Source organism: Sphaeramia orbicularis, chromosome 7, assembly GCF_902148855.1.
Source record: "Sphaeramia orbicularis chromosome 7, fSphaOr1.1, whole genome shotgun sequence".
NCBI lineage: Eukaryota > Metazoa > Chordata > Actinopteri > Kurtiformes > Apogonidae > Sphaeramia > Sphaeramia orbicularis.
Genome location: NC_043963.1, coordinates 57,028,012 through 57,054,468, shown reverse-complemented (window position 1 = coordinate 57,054,468; position 26,457 = coordinate 57,028,012). Strand labels below are relative to the sequence as shown.

General features: G+C 44.4%; 1 protein-coding gene across 1 annotated transcript in view; it reads left to right on the top strand.

The window, feature by feature from the left end:
- nphp4 (nephronophthisis 4) overlaps positions 1-26,457 on the top strand; it is a 360,146-nt gene that overhangs the window by 31,624 nt on the left and 302,065 nt on the right. The window contains exon 4 of the mRNA XM_030138849.1: positions 19,844-19,981. Within this exon, the coding sequence (XP_029994709.1) occupies positions 19,844-19,981 (138 nt within the window). The remainder of the gene's footprint in view (positions 1-19,843; positions 19,982-26,457) is intronic.

Below are 26,457 nucleotides of genomic sequence, written 5' to 3'. Positions count from 1 at the left end.
CAAATAAAATATGTGATATGGAGGAGAGAATCTGGGAAGAAAAACTGGGGAATCCAAAAGAAGAGAAGATTTGTTTTTCAGCTCAGTTCAGTTCAAATAGAACTTGTCCATTTGTGACATGAAAATATAGCATTAATTGTGCTGAAATGGTTCATTTTGGAGCTGAAAACATAGTTCATATGAGCATCAACATGTTGAACAGAAATGAAATCCTGTCCATTTGAACAACTGTCATTTACCAACACAAAGTTCCTTTGGATTCAGATTGATTTAATATGAACACAGACACAAATAAAACCTATAAGCACATTTTAGCTGTGTTATAAATATACACTCCTCCAAAATGATGTTCCCAGTTTACCAGTTTTTTCTGTCCTCTTCAGTAAGGCTGTCTAGTGCTGATTAATCAGTGGCGTCCTTTTGTGAAACAGCTCTGTAAACAGGCCGTATGTTGCGCCTCTGTCTGGAGGCATTGTTCATCTGACAACTTTCTCTTGCATGCATAAATTATTGATCTGCGACACCTGCTTATCCGTGGTGCAGAATGCTGAGGATCCTGTGGTATTTGTAGCCCACATGTGAGGGAGCGGCTGAGTTGGTTTTGCTGTGGTGATGATGATTTGTTGCGTGGGGCCGGTGGCTGCGTTCTAGGGTCACGCTCTGTTCTGTTGACCCACGTCATCTGAAGTGTGCCGGAGGTGAGGCCATGTTTGAGTTTGTATCTGGTGGAGGGCGCTTTGGCAGCTGCTGGCTCAGTCACACCTCTGTTATGCAGCCACAGAAGCCACTGCCTTATCCTGGTACCAAATGTCCGTTTGGAATGGCTGCACCACCGAGGGTAACCTTCTTTTTATTGCTTCTATGGAAAGCTGAAGTAATTTTATTGATTTATTTAATTTGTCTTATAATAGTCAGCTTACAGCTTTAGTAGTTGCAGCTCTACCGTTCAGGTGAATTTCCTGTTCATTATCCAAACTGGACTCAGAGGAACAGAGATTAGATGGAGATTTAAGGCTCCATGAAAACCGTGTGTACTGCAAACTTCAGATTCCCCCTCTTTTTTTATATTCTTATTTTTTTGCAATTTTAAATTAAAAATGAGGTTCAAGGTGACTTTATTTGTACCCATGGGTACATCTGTTTTGCAGCTCTCTCTCTCTCTCTCTCTCTCTCTCTCTCGCTCACTGCTGGTCGCTGCGTGCACATGCGTCCAACACAAATCCTTCGAAAGAATTCCAGTGCAGATAATGCAAGCACATCCAGAAGACATAAGACATTGTAAACACAGTACACATGGTCACGTGATGGAACTTTTTCAATGGATTCAGTTGTGGGAGGGGGACAGGAAGACAAGAAGAATGTTGTGAGGCAGACGGAGATGGGAGGGGGGGGGTAAATACTTGGATGTGGTGAGTCCTTGAAAGTCTGTTTGTGTCTGAAAAAAACAGACCTAGACTTCTGTCCTTAGACCAGACTGGACCAGATTAGACCAGACTGGACCAGATTAGACCACAGTGGCTCCAGCTGCTGTAGCGGCTCCAGGACAAACAGAATTAAAGGCTGAACTGCTTTGGTTTCTTCTTCATTTGGTTGGATCTTCATTGCAGTTGGACCTGGGCCTCAGCTGTAACTCCTCACTTCAGAGCAGGTCCATTCTGCACAGTTCCTCCTTTTCCCTCAGTCCTGGGGTTTGTCGGAGCTCGTCCACGGTCCGTCCAGATGGAATCCACCTTCTGTGTGAGTCCTCAGCTGGTCCAGTCTGGTCTAATCTGGTCTAATCAGGTCCAGTCTGGTCTAACACAAAGACTGAGCCCCCATCTGCTGAAAACCTTCAGGTTGTCCCTCAGCGCTCCAAAGTGTTCTTTAATTTGAGTCGACAGCAGTGGGGTGTGTGTGTGTGTGTGTGTGTGTGTGTTTGTGTGCTGTCTGTCCAACTCTGAGATAAACCAGGACAACTCCCAGACCAGTTAGGAGTCCTGTTCTCCAAAGTCCAAACAGGTGAATGTCCTCAGTCTCCTCCACCCACAGACTACCTCCACCTGTTCCAGCGTCCATCCCAGACTGCAGACCTTCTGTCAGGGCAGGTGGGCTCCTCCAGGCCCCTGTTCCTGGGTGAAAACATCTGGTCAGTTGCGCTGAGTGTCCAGTTGATCAATTCCATCATTTAGTTGTTCAGGAGAAAAGCAAGCAGGAGATCCACCGACAAAAACAGACGAGACGCAGAGGAGGAAAAGGCAGGAGGAAAAAAAGAGGAAGAAAAAAACAGCAAAGAAACAGGTCCGCTCTGGACAGAGGACAGGAAGGAAAGAAAGAATGGACAGAGGACAGGAAGGAAAGAAAGAATGGACAGAGGACAGGAAGGAAAGAAAGAATGCACAGGGGAAAGGAAGGAAAGAAAGAATGCACAGAGGAAAAGAAGGAAGGAAAGAATGCACAGAGGAAAGGAAGGAAAGAAAGAAAGAATGCACAGAGGAAAGGAAGGAAAGAAAGAATGGACAGAGGACAGGAAGGAAAGAAAGAATGCACAGAGGACAGGAAGGAAAGAAAGAATGGACAGAGGACAGGAAGGAAAGAAAGAATGGACAGAGGACAGGAAGGAAAGAACGAATGGACAGAGGACAGGAAGGAAAGAATGGACAGAGGACAGGAAGGAAAGAAAGAATGGACAGAGGACAGGAAGAAAGAAAGAATGGACAGAGGACAGGAAGGAAAGAAAGAATGGACAGAGGACAGGAAGGAAAGAAAGAATGGACAGAGGACAGGAAGGAAAGAAAGAATGGACAGAGGACAGGAAGAAAGAAAGAATGGACAGAGGACAGGAAGGAAAGAAAGAATGGACAGAGGACAGGAAGGAAAGAAAGAATGGACAGAGGACAGGAAGGAAAGAAAGAATGGACAGAGGACAGGAAGGAAAGAAAGAATGGACAGAGGACAGGAAGGAAAGAAGAATGGACAGAGGACAGGAAGGAAAGAAAGAATGCACAGAGGACAGGAAGGAAAGAAAGAATGGACAGAGGAAAGGAAAGAAAGAAAGAATGGACAGAGGAAAGGAAAGAAAGAAAGAATGGACAGAGGAAAGGAGGAAAGAAAGAATGCACAGAGGACAGGAAGGAAAGAAAGAATGCATAGAGGAAAGGAAAGAAAGAAAGAATGGACAGAGGAAAGGAAGGAAAGAAAGAATGGACAGAGGAAAGGAAAGAAAGAATGGACAGAGGACAGGAAGGAAAGAAAGAAAGAATGCACAGAGGAAAGGAAGGAAAGAAAGAATGGACAGAGGAAAGGAAAGAAAGAAAGAATGGACTGAGGAAAGGAAAGAAAGAATGGACAGAGGAAAGGAAAGAAAGAAAGAATGGACAGAGGACAGGGAGGAAAGAATGTGGATAAATGGACTGACAGATTTACTGTCCACTAACACGTGTGTTTTTGTAAAAGGGCGAGGCTCAGAGACAACTGTCTGACCAATCAGAGGTCTGCAGTGTTTACACAGTGTCACCTTTAGTACCTGGTCCCCAGTCCTGGAACCTCAGCAGAGGTGAGACCAAAAAACTAGTTCCAGGTACCAGATTCAAAAAACTAGTTCCAGGTACCAGATTCAAAAAACTAGTTCCAGGTACCAGATTCAAAAAACTAGGACCAGGTACCAGATTAAAAAAACTAGTTCCAGGTACCAGATTCAAAAAACTAGTTCCAGGTACCAGATTCAAAAAACTAGTTCCAGGTACCAGATTCAAAAAACTAGTTCCAGGTACCAGATTCAAAAAACTAGGACCAGGTACCAGATTCAAAAAACTAGTTCCAGGTACCAGATTCAAAAAACTAGGACCAGGTACCAGATTAAAAAAAACTAGTTCCAGGTACCAGATTCAAAAAACTAGTTCCAGGTACCAGATTCAAAAAACTAGTTCCAGGTACCAGATTCAAAAAACTAGTTCCAGGTACCAGATTCAAAAAACTAGGACCAGGTACCAGATTCAAAAAACTAGTTCCAGGTACCAGATTCAAAAAACTAGGACCAGGTACCAGATTCAAAAAACTAGTTCCAGGTACCAGATTCAAAAAACTAGGACCAGGTACCAGATTCAAAAAACTAGTTCCAGGTACCAGATTAAAAAAACTAGTTCCAGGTACCAGATTCAAAAAACTAGGACCAGGTACCAGATTCAAAAAACTAGTTCCAGGTACCAGATTAAAAAAACTAGTTCCAGTTACCAGATTCAAAAAACTAGGACCAGGTACCAGATTAAATAAACTAGTTCCAGGTACCAGATTCAAAAAACTAGGAGCAGGTACCAGATTCAAAAAACTAGGAGCAGGTACCAGATTCAAAAAACTAGGAGCAGGTACCAGATTCAAAAAACTAGGACCAGGTACCAGATTAAATAAACTAGGACCAGGTACCAGATTAAATAAACTAGTTCCAGGTACCAGATTCAAAAAACTAGGAGCAGGTACCAGATTCAAAAAACTAGGAGCAGGTACCAGATTCAAAAAACTAGGACCAGGTACCAGATTAAATAAACTAGGACCAGGTACCAGATTAAATAAACTAGTTCCAGGTACCAGATTCAAAAAACTAGGAGCAGGTACCAGATTCAAAAAACTAGGAGCAGGTACCAGATTCAAAAAACTAGGAGCAGGTACCAGATTCCGGGTCCTTTTTCATAATGGAAGCCCAAACAGGTGGAGTGGAGCCGGTACCCTGCAGAGGAAACCCAGCGTTAGCTCTGTCTTTTATTTCAGTCATCTCTGAATGTCCATGCTCTTCCTGTCCTTGTCTTAAAGCACACCTGCCTGTGGTTCTGTTTCCGTCACATTGTCCATCACATCCATCTGTCAGCCTCACACACACACACACACACACACACACACACACACACACACACACACACACACACACACACATTCAGCCAAAAGAACATTCATGAATCACAAACACCTGAGAAGTCACCTTGCAGTCACAGATGGGAAGAAACGAGATGAGAATGGCATGGACGTTCACATGTACGACTGCAGGCATGAATACGTACGTGTGTGCAGGTCGTGTGAACAGCTGATGTGTTTATCTGTCAGGACAAACAGGCACAGTTCAGCCTGGCCTCAGCAGCTTCAGCCAGGCCACCACTAATTGCCCTGTTCTGCATGTTCTCCTCTGTCTTCTCTGGCTTTTGAACTTTGTGCTGATAACAATCTGGACAGTCCTTTTCCTGAACAAAGGTTTACATGAGAAACGTTTATTGGATTCTGGCAGCCCCTCAGTTAGCTTAGCTTAGCCCTTCTGTTAGCTTAGCTTTGCCCTTCTGTTAGCTTAGCTTAGCCCTTCAGTTAGCTTAGCTTAGCCCTTCTGTTAGCTTAGCTTAGCCCTTCAGTTAGCCTAGCTTAGCCCTTCAGTTAGTTTAGCTTAGCCCTTCTGTTAGCTTAGCCCTTCTGTTAGCTTAGCTTAGCCCTTCAGTTAGCTTAGCTTAGCCCTTCAGTTAGCCTAGCTTAGCCCTTCAGTTAGCTTAGCCTAGCCCTTCAGTTAGCTTAGCTTAGCCCTTCAGTTAGCTTAGCTTAGCCCTTCAGTTAGCTTAGCTTAGCCCTTCTGTTAGCTTAGCCCTTCAGTTAGCCTAGCTTAGACCTTAAGTTAGCTTAGCCTAGCCCTTCTGTTAGCTTAGCTTAGCCCTTCAGTTAGCTTAGCTTAGCCCTTCTGTTAGCTTAGCTTAGCCCTTCTGTTAGCTTAGCTTAGCATAGTCACTGCATTTCCATGGTCACACGTAGCCAGTTGTTTAAAGGTGATTTGTCGTCTTTTCTCAGTGATTTTCTGAAATCCGATTCTCACTAATTATTTCTTCAGATCTGCGACTTACTGCACTCATACAATCTGTGGACTGTTGTGTTGACGGAAGTTGGAAAATCTTTTTGTTGAAGGGATGCATGCGCTAAATTAGCTTTGCTTTAGCGTTTTAGCTTTGCATTAGTTTTTATTTGCCCAGATTTTCTTCCTGCAGTAAGTCACATGACCATGATCTGAGCCTCAGTTTGTGATCATACTGACCCCAGCGGACTAAAGGAATGATTAGGAGAACTGAACTGACCCAAATCACTCCTAAAATACTACAAATCACCTCTAAAAGCCTGGCTACGTCTGAGCAGAGGAATGAAGCCATTATGCTAAGCTATGCTAAGCTAAGCTAACGTTAGGGCTGCAGTTCAAACTGTTTGTCCCACTTGTGGAACTCATTAGTTCAGGACAAATGAATGAATCCAAAGCCAGTGTTGAACTGTTCCTTCAGGGTTTTCCAGGCTGGTAGATCCCATCAGAATATTCCACTGGAACGCTTTGGGAAGACTAGACTGCAGTGCAGATTCTTCCACCAGCGCAGAATGTGTGCGTCATCGCCACAGGACAAGACACTGAGCATGTGCAGAATGGAAGGAATAAAGTCCAAACGGAATAAAGGCTTTACATGTCCAGGAAGAATTTAGAGCGCAGTTAAAAGAGGATTAAACCACTGACTTTAATCAGGTTTAAATTTAATCTGAACTGTTCTGTTTCAACTGGAATAATAGTGGATTAGATTTATACAGTGCTTTTGTGGTCACCCAAAGCGCTTTTCATTATTGACTCATTATTCCTTCACTCTCACATCCTCCCTCTGGTGGTGGTAAACTACATCTGCATCCACAGCTGTCCTGGGGGGGGGTGCAGACTGACAGAGGTGTGGCTGAGAATTCAGGCCAACGGCCCCTCCCACCACCAACACACCACATGCAGTCACACACCAGTGTGAGTGGCACTGGAGGCTAGGAGCGTCAAGTGTCCCACCCAAGGACACAACAGACTGACTAGGACAGAGCAGGATTCAAACCGCCAACCCTTATTGGACGACCCACTCTACCATCTGAGCCACAGCCGCCCGGAATAAGGTGTTTACATGGGCATCTGAAACAGGACTGAACCTTTAATCAGTTTGAACCAGGAAGAAAAGTTGTCATGGAAACGCACAGATTCTGAACTGAAAATGAAAAAGTGGCGTTGTGTTCTCACCGCGTTTAAGACGTGCATTTTTGGGGGAAGTCTGCCTGCAGACAGACACACAAAAGTGTGTGAAATTTGTTATTTATGGATGTAGTATGCACACCAGGTGGCATCACCTCCACCAGGAGCAGGAGCAGGACCAAGCGCCTGCGTGGAACCGTTCCTCTGCTCTTCCTGTTCTGTCCTAACATGGAATACCATCACAGAACAGGAAACAGAACATGGTGATTTGTAACAATTGCTGAAGTGACTGTTGGATGTACATTACAGCGGTTAGGGCAGTGTTTCTCAAAGTTTGGGGCGGGCCCCCCAGGGGGGGCGCGAAGGCATGCCGGGGGGGGCATGGGATCTCTCCTGGGTGGTTGTTTTTTGTTTTTCTCCTTCAGGTTGGAACATGTAGCAGGTGGAACTAATATTTTAGTGCTGGAACACCCTGGACTCATTTTAGGGACGTACAACAAACAAATCTACTGCCATGGTGATCTGTCACTAGACTAGACAAAGAGTGTAGGTTTGGACAATGGACAAGGACTGGACTGGAAAAGACAAATGTGCAATGTGTGGGTTTTTGCACAGTTTGTACACTTTAATGTTCTGAGATGTGCAGTGGAAACGGGCTCACTGACCCAATGATATTGTTAAAATGTTCATCTTTATTACCAAAATTTGTTTGTTGTTCTAAAAAACAGTAACTTTATTGTCATAGTTGTAAGATTATTGTGCATTTCCAATTTTTATTTGGAAAAATATTGTCTCAGAGCAGTCTTGTTGAGTTTATTTCCATTATTCAAGCAAAAAACTAAGTTATTTTCAATTTGAACAACAAATTATTCAAGGAAAAGCAGAAAGGTATTGTTACAGTATTGACGTTTCTTTCAATAAAACTTATAATTGCACCACTGTTACAACGTTGCTGGGGTTGGGGGGGGGGCCTGGAGATTTTTCATCCTCCAAAGGGGGGCCCGACAGAAAAAGACCGAGAACCGCTGGGTTAGGGCAACATGAAGGTCCGTCACAGGAAAATAATCTGACATGTTGTTGTTTTCCTGTTCTGGCACATGTCTGTGATGTACACTCTACAAGGAGCGCAGCTTTGTGTTTTCAAGCCTTTAGCCCACAGGTGTCAAACATATGGCCCGGGGCCCAAATCTGACCCGCCAAAGGGTCCAATCTGACCCTAGGATGAATTTGTGAAATGCAAAAATTACACTGAAGATATGAACAGTCAGTGGTTTTACTTTAAGGCCCATTAAAAGCCCTACTTTAGTCTGAAGTGGCTCAGATCAGTCAAATACAACCATAAAAACCTACAAATAATGACAATTCCAAATGTTTCCTTTTTGTTTTAGTGTAAAAAAAGTTAAATTAAATGAAAATGTGCAAATTTACAAACTAGTCTTTCACAAAAAATATGAAAAACTAGAAATATGTTAAGAGAAGTAAGTGCAATTTTACTAATTTTCTGCCAGTTACTCAAATATTTTGTAAATTTGCAGATCCACTGTGATCTGTAAGTTTTAATGAACATTTACAAATGATAAGTAGAAGCAAAATAGAGTTAAAACTGCACTGATTTTTCTAAATAAATGTCAGTTTTTTCGTGGTTGTTCATGTTATTCACATTTTTAAAAGGACAGTTTATAGATGTAAACGGTTCCATAATGTCATTTCACGTTTTTCACTTTAAAACACATTGAAATGTTTGGAGTTGTCATGATTTATATATTATTATTAATATTATTTTACTAGTCCGGCCCACTGCAGATCATACTGGGAGGATGTGGAACTGAAGTAAAATGAGTTGGACACCTGTGCTGTTTGCAGGAGTGTTGTGGTGTGAACGTGGCCTTGGGTCTGCTTCAGAATGCTTCAGACATGGTCTTCAGTGGCAGACACAGTCCAGACCACTGACACTTCACTATTTAAGAGCTTTCACTGGAACGCTTCCACACAGTTGCATGAAAATCTGCAATATGTTTTTTTTTGAAGAAGAAGAAGGAGAAACCCAGTACCAGATGGATGGACGGACTTAATGGAGATCATAATCAGTTTATTTGCTGAAACAGTTAATTAATCAAACCACTGGTGGATTATCAACAGCTTTGTGCTCTTTTCTGTTTTTATCAAATGCAGATGTCTATCCTGAGCTGATCAAAGCTCCTTGTGTTTTCTTTTCTCTATCCTAACTCTCTACTAACACTTTAAAAATACTCTCCAAGGGAACTTTTCTTCTGTAACTTTTTTAATCTCCTCAAAGTCGGTGTTTGACCCTTCATGCAGTGCTGTGTCCACTTCCCTGGTCAAGGGTAACAGCAGGAGTGAATCCCAGAGGAGGCTGAGATTTGCACCATCCTTCCATGAAGTTCCAGTGGTTTTACTGAGCCACAACAGGTCACCTTTCAAATATTCCTTTTCTTATTACCACAACAAGAAAAATGTGCATCAACATATAAATAATGCTTTATTTTCGGACATGTATGAGCGCCGCTGTGTGCCTCAGCGCTCTGTGTGATGACCTATCCTGTTTGAGACGCTGCTATTAGGGTAGTCCACATGAACACATACTGAGCTGTTCAAACTCATACAACAGTCCTTTGGACCTACAACAGACTGTGCTTTACAAAAATATATAGGTACACTCTAAAAAAGGATTCATGGGGTTAGTAAGTTTAGCTTAAGATCCAGAGCTTTCTCTGCTTAAAAAATTCCGTTTGTTCCATGTACACATTGTAATCAGTTGATCAGTTATTTTATGAAGTTGGTCTAAATGAAAAATAAGGGAAACAGTCTGAACTTAACATATCGATTTTGAACAGACATTTCTGCCTTTAGCTAAACATAGAAGTAGATTAAGTTAATACAACTTAAAACTCTTTAATCTTCCTCTTAAATCTGAGTTCAGATGTGACGGACCTGCACATGTTTGACTGACAGACCACGCCCACCACAAGAAATGGAGGGAAACACAGAAAAAAAAAAAAAAAAAACAGAGAAACCTGATTTTCCACAGAACTGAACTAAACTTTAAGGCTTGGTAGAATTTAACTTTGTTTGTGCAACAGTAGTTTGAATTCTTCCAGGACTGAATCAAACCCATTTGGCTCCTTTCTCATTTAAACTGTAGTTTATACTGTGGTGTGTTTGCTGCAGTGCATTGTGGGGTAAATGTGTTCTTTCCTGTGCAGGGGTTCAGCAGGGCTGTGTGTTGGTGTTCATTTGGAGTTCATGTGTGCATGCTGATGTTTCTTGGCCTTTGTGTGTTCATTTGTGTATTTGTATAGAACTGCACCAGGAGTCAGAACCACAGGACAAACCAGGACTCAACTGTTTAGTGTTGATCACACTTCTTCTGTTCAGTGGAACTCCTCACTGCTGGGCAAATAGAATTTACTGTTTGTAACAGAATGGGGACAACAGCATGGTGTACAACTGAGATATTAACATGCAGACAGATCTAGTAATTAACATGCATAGAAAAATAAGTAATATGACCATATAACTGGAATTTCTCTGTGGGATTAGTTCTGATGAACAGAAATAAGTTAGACCAACTGAAAAACTGAAGGTAACACTTGTATGGATGTTTATGAGTAGAGTAAAAGTAAAACAATAAGTCAGTTTAATTAAATGGAGTAGTTTTTACACAGTTTAAATTCAGTCGGTTCCACTTAATTAATCTTGTGGAGTAAAAAGTAAATCATGTTGTTTGTACTAAAGTAATAGAGTTTACTGAACTACACAAGTCTGGAGGCATATATGCAAATATGGACAAGTGGAAAGAACTGAAAAAGATGAATGGAAATTGTTGCCTCAATTTTTTACGTTGAGCCAACGGATCATTTTTTAGAGTGTAAATGGATATGGATATTTCCACTTGCTGTCACAGGGTTAGAGTTTGACCCAGATTAAGCACAATCCTGATAAACGTACATTGAGAAGATTGGATTTTGAAAGGTTAGTGTCATGATCAGTTCCATATCTGTGATCAGGGCCAAGCTGTGCTTATTGTTCAGATGTGTCTATGTTCACAGTCACCCACTTCGCTGAGAACAGGTTGACACTTGTTGCTATGGTTACCACCGTATTCTTTACCAGTGCACATGAAGTTCCCAACACTCCATGCAGGTCTTATCTCTGTCGTGTTTAGTGGGTTCATGGCTGTTTTCACTGGTTCTGTACAGTCAGTGGTTTCTAGAAACTCATCATCTGCACAGAGCTGGTGTCTGCTCAGTCCGTTTTCTATTGCCATAAAATCCCTGCAGAACAAAAGCAGTTTGTTTATCTGATCAGTGGTGAGTGGGCTTGAGTCTCAGTGCTTGATATGGGTCAAAGAGGATCTTCATTGTCTGTCAGTCGACCATTTGCTTTGACCCCAAGACATTCGGTAATGGACTAAAACGACTGTAAATGAGGTCACCATGCCTTAACAATGTTGAGGTTATGGAGGAACAGTGACCACAGGCAGTTCACTGAGTGCACTTTTTCTGCTTCTGGATCTTTTCTAGGGCTGAACTGTGTCTGGGAACATGACTGGTACACTGGTGGGTTTGTAGTGTATGTGCATACTCTGTGGAACCAAGGCCAACAGGGCGCTCCTCTCACACCTGGACATCTAATAATAAAAATAATACATTTGATTTATAGGCTGTGTGAGTGTTTGGAAAAATAACTCACCAAACCACATGTAGGTCTTTATCACACTTAAACTTCATTAGTTTTTCCACAACAAACTTAAGAAGGAGCAAAACACTTTTCAAAATTCCACTCTTTGCTTTGTAAAGCAGTGTTTTAATTCAAAAAGCACGGCTTTTTAACAATTCAAGTCCCTGTTATATTTGAGTGGACACAACTCAGGTCCTCAGGTGACGCTCAGTAGCATCCCACTTGTCCTGAAGGGTCTTTAGCTTACCGGCTAATCGGCCCAAAGCTATTGTCGTCATGTGGCATCCGGCGGCGGTGTCTGTCGTCGTCTGTTGTCGCCGTCATCTGTCATCGTCGTCTGTCATCGTCATCTGCCATCTGTCATCTGTCGTCGTCTGCTGTCGTCATCTGTCGTTGTCGTCGTCTGTCATTGTCTGTCGTCATCTGTCATCATCGTCATTTGTTGTCATCATCTGACGTTGTTGTCGTCTGTCATCATTGTACGTCACCTGTCGTCGTTGTCCGTTGTCTGTCGTCGTCTGCTGTCGTCGTCGTCTGTTGTCGTCGTCTGTTGTTGTCGTCTGTCGTCTGCCGTTGTCCACGTCGTCTGTCGTAGTCGTCATCTGTCATCTGTCGTCGTCGTCTGTCGTTGTCCTCGTCGTCTGTCATAGTCATCATCTGTCATCATCTGTTGTCGTCTGTCGTCGACATCTGTCGTCGTCATCTGTCGCCGTCGTCTGTCGTTGTTCTCGTCGTCTGTCCTCCTCTGTTGTTGTCCATCATCTGTTACAAATTTTTCAATCGTCTTATTCTCTGAAACTACAATTCCGATTGACTTCAAACTTGGTATACAGCTTCTGTATGATGATGTCAACAAAAGTTAGTGAAATTAATTGGATCCAGATCTGATTCTGGATTTGGTGCCACTTTGAAAAATGTCCCCATTATAACAGATAGGAAGTGGATGGATGCAATAAATCAGTATCAATGATATTGAGTGTGAATTTGAATTTTTTACAGATCTGATTGGAATATGAGCAAAACATGGATTATTTCTGTAATAGAATAAATACACAGAACTGGGGGAGAAGAAATGGATCTGGATACATTTCCCAAAGCTTTGAATTTGGCCGCTAAGATACAGGACCATTGGTCCTATGTTTTTGAATGTAGAATGATTTTTCCCATGGGTCAATAAACTTAAACTTTACCTTCCAGTTTGAGCATTGATGTCAGACTGTCTGTCTGAGTCTGCAGTAGTTTAGATTCACAGTGTAATGCACTAAATGAATGTTATCTGATTTCCTCAAAGTCAGTTTATTTAAATGTATATTACATTTGCAACCCGTTGCCTTCAAAATGGTGCCATGTTTGATATAAAGTATTTCCAAAGTGTTGGATCTCAAACTAAATCCAGTCCACATTCAGTGAGCTGTGGTCATTTCACATATGCTTAGTCTCATAGCTTAATTATCTTTTTCATTATTTTCAGTTTATAGCCAATGATGCAAAGTGAAGCAGCAGTGTTAGGAGAGTCAAGTTACACATTTATCACAATTTGGCCAAAAATATGACTTAGGCAAGCACAGTATGAGGCTAACGATATGCCATTCATGATCAGATTCCTTTGAACCTGCGCCTGGTCAGACTGTTGTCACCCTAAGGGACAGGCTGTTATAGAGGAGGCACTTATCTGATGAGGAGTTCCCTGTGGACCTGGGTCTGTGAGCAGACCCAGGACCAACCCCAGAACAGCCTGGAGTTCCCCCAGGAGCAGCTGGACAGGTGAAGAGCAGAGAAAACAGCAGATGAAGGCAAAGGGAGGCTTTGGCCTTGCACTGATACTGGAGAGTTCCAGCAAATATAAGATCATCAATTAAACATGACTTCTAGGGTTTCCGCTATGAATATTTTTACCAGACTAGAAGGTCTGCAAAGAAAAAACTTAATTAAATCTGTAAAACATACAATATGTACATTTAAAATACTGGACTGCAGTATTTCACATGTGTGGAATAAATTAGTTTAGTTGTGGTATATGAGCAGTGGAACTGATGTTGGCTCACTATGCTAACAGTGTTAGCTTGATCAAAAGACTTCCATTTGATGAAAAGAACTGATCTAATATTTAAGAAGTATGAAATACTATTTTAGTTTGGATGGTTGACTTCTTGGGTTTAATCACATGTTAGTCAGTACTGGTCAAGATTCTTTTGTGTTACTGGTCAGTGGTCCAGTCCTTAGGACAGGTCACATGTTGGTCCCATACTAAACCCACAGATTTCTGATCACAGGACTTCACCGTAGGCACACGTTAAATACACATGCCCACAGACGATCGGAAACAACAAGAGATAAAAGTTAACATGGGTTTTTCTCATAGAGTTCAGGTGTCACATCTGTTTCACTTTAGAGTCACATGACACCAGTCCATGTTCTGTGACCCCGCCCACCTAGCACAAGGGGGTCAGCCCAGCGTTTGGAGATCAGTTTATAAGGATATGAAGGTGATGTGCATTAGAATGTCTGGATCCACTTCCTGTTTGGGCTGTGGAGCCTCAGCTGAATTCTATTTTGTTTGTGATCAGATCAAGTCAAAAATAAATGTATAAAAATGAGACCTAAAAGAATCCAGACTTTTTCTTGGAGCTGCCAACAAAAGAACACGTTTACAAGTAGCAATGACAAAGATAGGATTATTTTCTTTTCAGTTCCACAGACTGTTTTTAACTGCTTTCACACATGCACAGAACCAGTCATATTTCTGATGTGGACTGGGTAGTGGGTAGTCTAATGGTGCAGTCAAGATCTTTTAAACCAAGGCTGTCAAACTCATGTTAGTTCAGTTCCACATTCTGCCCAATTTGATGTGAAGTGGGCCGCACCAGTAAAATAATAACAGAATTATACATAAATAATGTCAACTCTAAACTTTCCTTACATGATGAATAATTTAACATTGTGGCTAGGAAAAATGAGAAAACCAGCCAGTTGCTAGCGAGCGAACTTTTATTCTCTCCCGCCACCAGAACAAAATGGAAACTCCATACAACACTCCCTGTGGGGGCTAAGACCCGCCCCACAAGCCACAACTTCCTCTGGGTGAGAGAACCTCTATATCCTGTACACCACACAGCCCCCCCCCCCCCCCCCCGAACACCCAGAAGGGAACACAACCTGCAAATCAGTCTCTCAGTGGGGGCCTAAGGTGGCCTCCCATAGTGACTGCACCGAACCACCGTCGAGTCAGTGTGAGGAACCTGCAAGTCAAGGTGCTCATTAGAACAGTGGGCAGGAACATCATTGTCCAGTACAGGAGGAGGAAAAACTGGAGGCCTGGAAGGCGGACGGCCACGATGAGGAACCTGGCCCAGCAACACAGGTTCGCCCACCACAACATAGGCCAGCTTCAGGCGATCAACAGACACAAACTCCCTGCGCCCACCCATATCCAAAACAAAACCCTTGGTATCCCGTTCAAGCACACGGAACGGACCATCGTAAGGAGGCTGGAGGGGCGAGTGGTGGGCATCGTGACATACAAAAACAAAACGAGCAGATAGGAGAGCTGTAGGCGCGAAAAACCCTGGGAAACAGTGGTGCATAGGACCTGGGGCTAAAGCGCCACCGGATGAAAAGGGGTCTACCGAAGAACGGGGACTCGGTGCAGCCGACTCCAGCAAAAACTCACCCGGGACACGGAGCGACTGACCAAACACCAATTCTGCGGGGGACGTGTTAAGATCCTCCTTGGGAGCCGAGCGCAACCCGAGCAGGACCCACGGCAAACGATCCACCCAACTGTCACCCACGAGCGTAGCGCGCAAAGCTGCTTTGAGCAAACGATGGAAACGTTCACACAACCCGTTAGCCTGAGGGTGAGAAGCCGTAGTACGATGCACCTGTACCCCCAAGGAACGCGCCATCCCAGACCCGAGCTCTGAAATAAACTGAGGGCCCCTGTCAGAAGTAACGTCTGACGGAACACCAAAACGGGCCACCCAAGCAGAGAGAAAGGCACCATCCACATCGGCGGACGCAGTGGAGGACAGGGGAACCACCTCGGACCACCTGGTGGTCCAATCCACCATAGTGAGCAGATGAGTGAAACCCTTCGAAGGCGGCAGGGGCCCAACCAGATCCACGTGCACATGGTCAAAACGCCTGGCAGGAATCAGAAAATTTTCAAGAGGGGCTTTGGTATGTCGGTGCACCTTGGCACCCTGGCAAGCAACACAAGCAGCTGCCCACCCCTTAACATCCTTACGAAAACCGGGCCACACAAAATGGGAACCAACCAGCTTAACCGACGCGCGCACACCTGGATGTGAAAGTGAGTGAATTGAGTCAAAAACGTGTTGCCGCCAACCTGCCGGAACCACGGGGCGAGGCCGTCCTGTGGACACATCACACAGGAGTGAGGGACCTCCCTCTAGCAACACAACCTTCTCCAACTTCAAACCTGTACCGCCGGAGCGAAGGGCAAGGATATCCGGATCAGCAGGCTGCTCGGTGCTCCGTCCTGAGGAGCACAGGGCAAACCAGCACGTGTGAAAGACAATCCGCAACAGAATTGGACTTCCCGGCGACATGACGTATGTCAGTTGTGAACTCAGAAATGGCCGCCAGGTGACGCTGCTGACGTGCCGACCAGGGTTCAGATACTTTAGACATGGCAAACGTCAGCGGCTTATGGTCCGCATAAGCTGTAAAAGAACGACCCTCCAGCAAAAACCGAAAATGCTGTGTAGCCAAAAACAGGGCCAACAACTGAAGGTCAAAAACACTGTGTTTACGTTCACTGTCCCGCAACTTGCGGCTAAAAAATGCGAGAGGCTGCCATGTGTCTGCCACCCGCTGCTCCACAACAGCCCCCACAGCTAAATCAGAAGCATCGGTCGTGAGGGCGATAGGAGCATCAGGATCAGGATGAGCCAGGAGAGCTGCATTAGCTAAGGCAGACTTAGCTCCTTCAAAAGCAACAGGCCAGTCTGGAGTCCAGACAACAGTGTCAGCAGCCTTCTTGGAACGCAAGGCGTCATAAAGCGGCTGCAGGAGATGAGCGGCATGGGGAGTGAACCTATTGTAGAAGTTCACCATCCCCAAAAACTCCTGCAACGACTTGACCACAGCCGGGCGGGGGAAATCCGCCACAGCCTGAACCTTAGCAGGCAACAGAACAGCGCCACACGCCGAAATGCTATGACCTAAAAAATCAATCACCGGCAACCCAAACTGGCATTTGGCTGGGTTGACAATCAGGCCATGAGCATCCAAGTGCCGGAAAACCTCCCTGAGGTGCACGAGGTGCTCTTCGGGGGACAAGCTAGCCACCAAAATGTCGTCAAGATAGACGAACACGAACTCCAGGCCGCACAACACCGAGTCCATAAGTCTCTGAAAAGTCTGGGCTGCCCCCTTGAGGCCAAATGGCATACAGAGGAACTCAAAAAGCCCGAAAGGGGTGATTACTGCCGTCTTAGGCACATCCTCTGCCCGCACTGGAACCTGATGGTACCCACGCACCAGGTCCACCTTAGAGAAGATAGAGGCCGTGGACAACCGAACGGACAAATCCTGAATGTGAGGAATAGGATAACGGTCTGGTGTCGTCACGTCGTTCAGACGGCGGAAGTCACCGCACGGGCACCAAGACCCGTCTGCTTTAGGCACCATGTGGAGGGGCGATGCCCAGGGGCTGTTAGAGCGCCTCACGATCCCCAGCCTCTCCATGGTAGCAAACTCCTCCTTAGCGCAAGCTAGTTTTCCCGCATCAAGACGCCGTGTGCGCGCAAAAACTGGCAGACCACTAGTGGGAAAAAATGTTCCAGCCCATGTTTAGTGACAGTGGAGGAAAAGGCAGGAGTGGTCAAGGATGGGAATTCAGCCAGTAGACAATGAAAAATATCTCCAGACGCCGAAAAATTCCTGTGCGTCACCGGCCCAACTCCCCCAGCCTCACATGGAACAGTGGCGAAAGTTACAGCATCAATAAGCCTGCGGTTAGCAACATCAACTAACAAACTGTGAGCACACAAAAAATCAGCACCAATGATCGGAACAGTCACAGAGGAAATGACAAAGTCCCACTCAAACTCACGTCCGTGGAAACAAACAGTTGTCCATTTTGTGCCAAAAGTCTCAATAGGTGAACTGTTAGCCGCACTTAGCAGTGGGCCACCCCCACAGTCCGACATCCTGGACCGGTGGGGTGCACCAAAGTCTTCTGGGAGCCAGAGTCAACCAAAAAACGCTGTCCCGACAGGGAGTCTTTAATAAAGAGCAGCTCACCTCGTCCGTCGGTGGCAGCCACTGCGTTTCCAGACACCTCAAACGTGCATGGGGGGACACAGCGCTTAGCTTTGTTGCCAAATCTCCGGTGGTAGAAACACAGGGGGCTCCCACGACGACGAGTTCCCACGCCGACTGCAGACACCACCGCCGGGTCCTCCGCCGTCCTCTGCTGGGGCTCCGCCGCAGTACTCTGCACCACGAAACGTCTGGTAGCCAACAGGATCCGGTCAGCTTCTTCCGCCAAGCCACGGTAATCGCCAGCCATCAGACGAGGAGAGTTAGCCAAAGCCGCTCGAACTTGCGGCGGGAGCTGACGCAGGAAAATGTGCGGGAAAAGGAAACAGCCGTCATCTGAACCAAGGAGAGATAGCATATGGTCCATAAGGTCCACGGCTGTACCGTCCCCCAAACCAGGCAGGCTGAGGATTTTATCCGCTCTCTCGGCGGAGGACAGGCTGAACCTCTGCAGCAGAAGCTGCTTCAGAGCGGCGTACATCCTGCTCTGAGGGGGGTTACGCAGCAGCGGCATAACCCTGCGGGTGGACTGCTGGTCCAGGGCTGTGACCACCAAATAGTACCGGGAGACATCCGCATCTACACCCCGTAGATGGAAAAGGGCTTCAATGTGTTGGAACACCACGACGCCGGGTCGCTGTGCCAGAATTCTGGAAGCTTGATGGCGGTCGGGGCGGCGGAGAACGAAGCCGGCTGTGGGAGCTGGAGAGAAGAGGGGGCCGAATCCGCGGCCGAAGTCGAAGAGGAAACACTCTCTTCTGCTGGATCAGACATGCTCGAATCGGGGTCACCAATGTGGCGAGGAAAAAGGAGAAAACCAGCCAGTTGCTAGCGAGCCAACTTTTATTCTTTCCCGCAACCAGAACAAATGGAAACTCCACACAGCCCTCCCTGTGGGGGCTAAGACCCGCCCCAACAGCCACAACTTCCTCTGGGTGAGAGAACCTCTATATCCTGTACACCACAACATCTACAAACTGCTCTTTAAAACAATGTGAATGACAGGAACTACCTAAAATTTGTTAAGAAAAATAAGTGTAATTTTAACACTATTCTGCCTCAGTTTATCATTGATGTCATGTTCATTACAACTTACAGATTACACTAAATATTCAGTAACAGGCAGAATATTATTACAATTACACTTATGTTTCTTAAGATATTTCAGGTTTTTCATATTTGTTCTTTTATATTTTCTGTGAAATTATAGTTTGTTTTAGTGTAAATATAGGAAAATTACATGAAAATATTTACATTTACAAAAAGAAAAAAACTTGGAGTTGTAAGAATTTATAGGTTATTATGATAATATTTTTCCTGGTCTGTATGTGGAACCTGAACAAAAATTTTCTGTGATCATCTTCAGTGTAATTTTTGCATTTCATGTGGGCTGGATTGGACCCTTTGGTGGGCTGGATTTGGCCCCTGGGCCGCATGTTAGACACCTGTGTACTAAACTTAGACCACATCATAGCAAAGACTGAAGTGTGTTGAAACCCAGACCAGACAAAGATCTTCTTACACTGGTGTTGAAACTAGTCTCAAAGCTGTGATCAGTTTGGAATACTACAGCGTAACTCAGGCTAATGTTATCTACGTTTGTAAATGTTCCCCCTCCCTTTAGACTACTGTTAGCAAAACATGGGAAATCCAGCTGTAAACTCTGTTCTCTTGTACGTTCTTTTAAAAGTACCAGCTGACATCCAGTAGAGCGGGGCAGGAGGAGGATGGGGGGGGGGGTGAGCGGGGTTAGCTCTAATGGTCTGGTGTTGTCATCTGAGACGGCACATGTGTCTCTGTGACATGAAGTATATTCTTGAGTCCTGTTGTTCATAATCATTCTAATAACAGTGAATCATTTGCATTGTTTCTCCACAGCTCTCACTGTCTCAGCTGGCAGCTACTTCACGCTACCCGACCATCAGTCACTCCGGCTCGGTGTTGCCTTGGCAACAGTCGTTTCCTTCTCTGCTCCATCCTTCCCCGTTGGCATCGGCCCACCAGCTGTCACATGTCGTAAGATTTCCACCCCCGTACGCTCGCACACACACACACACACGGGCTGGCATCTGCACCAGTTAATTCTGAGGGAAATAAACACGGTAAAGCAAAAGGAGCTGCGCATGTATTTACCCACACAATGAGCACTCAGTCACAGTCACAGCAGGCACACAAGTGCAGATTAGCCTTCACACATCCACAGGGAAATGCACACAGGTACTGAGTGGAGTTCAAAGACACCACCTCCAACACCAGAGGTTCAGTCACACAAACACTGTGTTCATGTGAACAGGGACATTTCACACACTTCTTTTCCTGTCTCACCCTAAGGCTATATTATCTATCATTTCCACATCAAACAACTAGAAAATACCTAGGCAGTTCTGTCTATTCACACAAACAACAAATCTGTCATTTTTATTCACTGTAATGGCCTGTGTCATTTGGTCGCCTCATTTCCACTTCATCAACGTCGACACTTTAAATGTAACATAAATGTAGTAATTTGTTGCCAAACATAATTTTACTGGAACCACATCAGAGAGGTTTTCATTTGCAGTGATGTTGAAATAAGTCTCATAATCCCATATTACTTCAGTGTCATGTGTGACTGTTTGTTGTTACTGAGTGACACTGAGTGTTAGAAATGATAGATTTAAAGTAGGCCGGGGCAAGTTAACGCGTTATTACCGCGTTAACGCATTCATTAAATAACACCGACATTTATTTTTCTCTCTCGTTAATGCTGTTTTATTCTAACTCCTATTCTTCTGCTTGTGTGTGTGTAGCGATTAGCTGCAGATAGACAACAGGTTTACCAAGAAAAGACGGACGCCCAAAACTTGTGTCCAAATCTGTTCCGGTAGACTCACTGTAAAACTGACACATACAAACTAAATATGTCTGAGTTCTGTTCACTGCCTTAGTACATTTACATGGCATTATACATTTAAATAAATGGGAAAAAGATTGCTAGCTCGATGCTAACTTGAATGGGAAAATCCATAGACATGCTAACGATTAGCATTTACAGATTAATTTAAGATTTACAACGTCTTTTTATCCAGAAACAAAGGTTCACATCAGAGATATTTGATACTATTCATTCTGACAACAACTGAACAGAAAATACTGACAGGCAAACGTTTTTGGGGCCATACAAACAGAGTGAAAGAAACGTGTCTGTTAGTTCCTTCTTATGTCTGAACTGACTACGGGAACACCGCAAGGACAAAACATACATTAGTGACACTTATTCCCACCACTAGAGGGCCCCCTTTGTTTACGTTGAACAGCTGAACATCACATATTAATGGGCTTATTAGTATTAGTACTGATTAGTGGGACTAAGGCTGTATTCACACCTGCCTTGTTTGGTCCGTTTAAAACAGACCAGAGTTCGTTTGCTCCCTTGGTTCGGACCTTTTGGGCTGGTGTGAATAAAAACCACCAAACTCTGTTCCGGACCAAACAAGCGAACCGAGACCCAGTTGAAGAGGTGGTCTCGGTGCGGTTCCATACGAACCCCGGTGCGGTTCGTTTGAGGTGTGAAAGCAGACCGGACCCGATCCGACACAGTTGGGTTTTTTGTACCTAACGAGCTCCCGTCGTGCGTCGAGCATTATGGACAACAGAGTTTTACCAGAGAAGCGCTCAGAGTGAGGATAGGCTACGGAGCTGAACATGAACCCTGGTCAAACTTGGAGCTTGGAAGGGACACGCTGCCTTTTGGACATCTGGGCAGATGTGCATGTAACACAGCTGACAGAAAGGACACGGAAAAACTCCGACGTTTTCAGCTTGTTCAGTGAGAGAATGATTAGGATGACGGTTAGATCTGTCTGTTGTGCTTGAAATAAAAAATAATAAATGACTTCATCACCCCCAGCAAACTTTACCTGCGTTAAGGAATTCTGTCCCTGGCTAAACTGAACGGTGATATAGGATAGATACACACAGGTCAGCAGTACGGAGCACTAATGCTTTTGGAGAACAGTCTTTTCATATACCAGCAGAATTCACACTTCAGACCTGTTCTGTCTGTGGGAATCAAACCAACAGTCACAACATGATGTGCACATGAGCGCTGTCTTCCGTAGCCGTCTTGCCCTGTGTCTTCGTCATTGAGAAATGAATTCTACAATACTGTAAACCTGACGTTGCATCAAACGCTCTTGCTGCTCAAACACTTGTGCAGACGTCTGCATCTGTAAAAACCGCAATGACGATAACAAAAACAGCAAAATGTCCATGATTCTGTCCTTTCACTTTGGACTGAGCGCTTTAATGGACACTGCTCATTTCTGTCCAATGGATGAACCACCTCAGCACACGTGGTTTTGTTTACAGATTTTGGTCCACTTACAAAAATGTACAGTGTGAATACGAACCGCACCAAATTAAAAAAAAAAAAAAAAATTGGTCCGGACCAAAGCAAGTGAACTATCGGACTTTCCTGGTGTGAATACACCCTAAGACTCCTGTCAATCACTCACAAGTGTAAATAAACCTGTGTGGACATAAACATGTGTAACAGTAGCGGTCTGTTCCATGGACATTTTCATTTGAAATGTCTTCAGATGGTGTGGGGGGGGGGACACAGGTGTTTGGAAGCACTGACATGTGCAATTATTTTTATCAGTGGAGTACTGCAGTCTGAAATATCACTGAAAGGAAATACACGCTGTTGATGCCGGCAACCCCCCCCACCCCCCCATATAACAATGCGATTAATCATGATTAATCACAGAAATCCATGTGATTAATTTTGATAAAAAATTTGAATCGCTGCCCAGCACTAGTTTAAAGGTTCAAGTAGATGCTCTTGTACGGACATGAAGTTTGTGTTGAAATCAGTGCGTTGTGGCTGTTATCACCCAGCCACCCTGTCCATGTGGGCCCAGAAGGGTTCCAACTGGGCTGCATAGAAGGGTCCCATGTGGGTTTGTCTGCAGTTTCCATGGTGACCCCACATGTGTTGGACCAGATCAGAAATCAGAATTGGGTCACGGGGGTCACTTGGAGCCCGTCTCAGGTACTTATGGGTGAAGGTGGGGTCCACCCTGGACATGTGACCAGTTCACTGCAGGGCTGACATAGAGACAACCAACTGTCACTCACATTCACACCTATGAGGAACTTAGATTACAAATGGACATACTTTTCAGAATTTGGACATTTTTGTATTATACTTTTCTTTTTTTTTGGCCTTATTAAATATTCTAATATTTTGAGGTACTAGATTTTTTATTTTCATGACCTGTGGGTTGTAATCATCAAAACTAAAATAAATCCCCAAATATTTGCCCCTGGGACAAATGTTTACCATTTTCTCCCAGTAATTCGATGCCTATTCATTATTTGTTCACATGTACTTGCCTGTTTGCTCATTGAGCCTACATCTGATATACAATTCACGTCTTTTGCAGGGTCGTGCATCTGCGACGTGACCTTTGCAGATGTAGTCTTCAGTTGTAGACCGTGGCAAAATAGTTTTTCAAGTGATTTCTGTCATTTAAAACACACCCCAACACCCCAGAGACATCAGTCACAATGTAAGACATTTGGAACAAATGCTGCTTGACTTATCTTTCTCATTAAATCCACTATCTGATTTGCTCAATCCTTGACAGGGTTATGGGATGCTGGAGCCTTTCCCAGCTACCACTGGGAAAACTGTCCCCAGGTCATCACAGGCTGACATGACAGCCCTGCACTCACATTCACACCTGTACAGGATTTAGAACACAGGTGTCAAACATGCGGCCCGGGGGCCAGATCCGGCCCACCAAAGGGTCCAGTCCGGCCCTGGGGATGAATTTGTGAAATACAAAAATTACACTGAGGATATGAATCATTTTAGTTCAAGTTCCACATTCAGACCAATTCAATTTCCAGTGGGTCTGATCAGTCAGATCCAACCCACAATAACCTGTAAATACTCATAAATCCAAATTTTTCCTTTGTAAATGTAAACATTTTCATGTCATTTTACTGTATTTACACTAAAAAAAACCTAACATTTCACAAAAACACGAACTACCTCAACAAATATGAACATTTTGAAATGTCTGAAGTGTAATTTTACCAATATTGTGCCTGTTATTAAATGTTTTGTGTGTTTGTAGATCCACTGTGATCTGTACATTTTGTAATTTACATGTTTAAATGATAAACTGAGACAGAATATTGTTAAAATTGCACTTAGTTTTCTTAAGAAATGTCAGTTTGTTCATGTTATTTCACATTGTTTTAAAGGATAGTTGGCAGATGTAAACATTTTCATCGTATAATTTTACTTTTTTTGCTCTAAAACACAGAGGAAAGTTTGGAGTTGACATTATTTCTATATTATTCTGTTATTATTTTACTGGGCCAGCCCACTGCAGATCTAATTTAGCTGAATTTGGCCCCTGAACTAAAATGAGTTTGACCCCCCCCACCCCCCCCATCTTAAGAGAAGTAAATGCGGTTTTACCAACATTCTGTTACTAAATGTTTTGTGTGTTTGTAGATCCACTGTGATCTGTAAGTTATAACGTACACATGTAAATGATAAACTGAGGCAGAATATGTTTTAAATTGCAGTTATTTTTCTTAAGACATTTCAAACTGTTCCTATTATTCAGATTTTAGGGAAACGTTGTAGATGTAAACATTATCATCGTTTAATTGGACTTTTTTCACTGGTATTATTTTACTGGTCTGGCCCACCTCAGATCATACTGGGCTGAATGTGGACCTGACCTAACATGAGTCTGACAGCCCTGAACTAGACTGTTCTTTGGATAATGGGGGGAAACTGGAGTTCCCAGACAGAACCCACACAGATACAGGGAGAACATGCAACTTCCACACAGAAAGGCCCACGCTAACTGGCACTGGAGTCCAGCCTAGGACCTACCCACTGCCCCAAAGTGCACCAGAAATATTATTGAACTGGCTCCATTTGGTATCCACCTCTGACCAAAGTTCTGTAAATGCAACCAGGGCAGAGCAGAAATGAGGAAGGAAACTTGACTTGTACTGTGCTGACTTTAATAACTCTGCTGAATAATTGTCTTAAACGGCCTGTTCCCTGCAGTTATAGGTATTTGCTAATGAAAATCAGCAGGTGCAGTCATTTTGCCTTTCAAAGCTGCTTTGTCTTCACTAATTTAGACCATGTTCACCCACAAAAATGCACATACTGTGGATCAAAGAAGCAGCATGCATCGTTTTTCATTTCTGAACCATTTTATTATTCCGCATTTGTTTGCCTCTTTTTTTTGTTAGCCTACCTCTAACACAGTGGTTTTCAACAGGGGCAGTAGGACACCATCAGGAGGTGTTTGGAACCACAAACCTGACAGAGGGGCACTGAGACAGAAATGGGGGGTGTTATGCCGCGTTTCCACCATGTGGAACCGACTCGACTCGACTCGACTTGACTCTAGTACCAGGTCCTATTCCAGACCCTTTCCACTCTGGTACCAGGTCCTATTCCAGACCCTTTCCATTCTGGTACCAGGTCCTATTCCAGACCCTTTCCACTCTGGTACCAGGTCCTATTCCAGACCCTTTCCACTCTGGTACCAGGTCCTATTCCAGACCCTTTCCACTCTGGTACCAGGTCCTATTCCAGACCCTTTCCACTCTGGTACCAGGTCCTATTCCAGACCCTTTCCACTCTGGTACCAGGTCCTATTCCAGACCCTTTCCACTCTGGTACCAGGTCCTATTCCAGACCCTTTCCACTCTAGTACCAGGTCCTATTCCAGACCCTTTCCACTCTGGTACCAGGTCCTATTCCAGACCCTTTCCACTCTGGTACCAGGTCCCATTCCAGACCGTTTCCACTCTGGTACCAGGTCCTATTCCAGACCCTTTCCATTCTGGTACCAGGTCCTATTCCAGACCCTTTCCACTCTGGTACCAGGTCCTATTCCAGACCCTTTCCACTCTGGTACCAGGTCCTATTCCAGACCCTTTCCACTCTGGTACCAGGTCCTATTCCAGACCCTTTCCACTCTGGTACCAGGTCCTATTCCAGACCCTTTCCATTCTGGTACCAGGTCCTATTCCAGACCGTTTCCACTCTGGTACCAGGTCCTATTCCAGACCCTTTCCACTCTGGTACCAGGTCCTATTCCAGACCCTTTCCACTCTGGTACCAGGTCCTATTCCAGACCCTTTCCATTCCAGATCCTCCCTCTTTCCAGTCCCTGGTCGTCATAGCGATGCGGTGCGTTCCTTCTGTGTGCTCTGCTCACAGTTGCTGATAAACTCACTGGTTGCCTGTTTGGTCAAACTCCTGCTGAATTTGTACGTCGGCCACCACAGACTGAACCTCCTGACTGACTGTGGTGTAGTTTTACAGTTTACTGTCATCATGTGGATTCACCTACTGACAGATTTACTGTCCACTTCTGCATCTGTTTTTGGAAAAGGGCGGGGCACACAGACCACTCCGACCAATCAGCGGTCTGTAGTGTTTACACAGTGTCACCTTT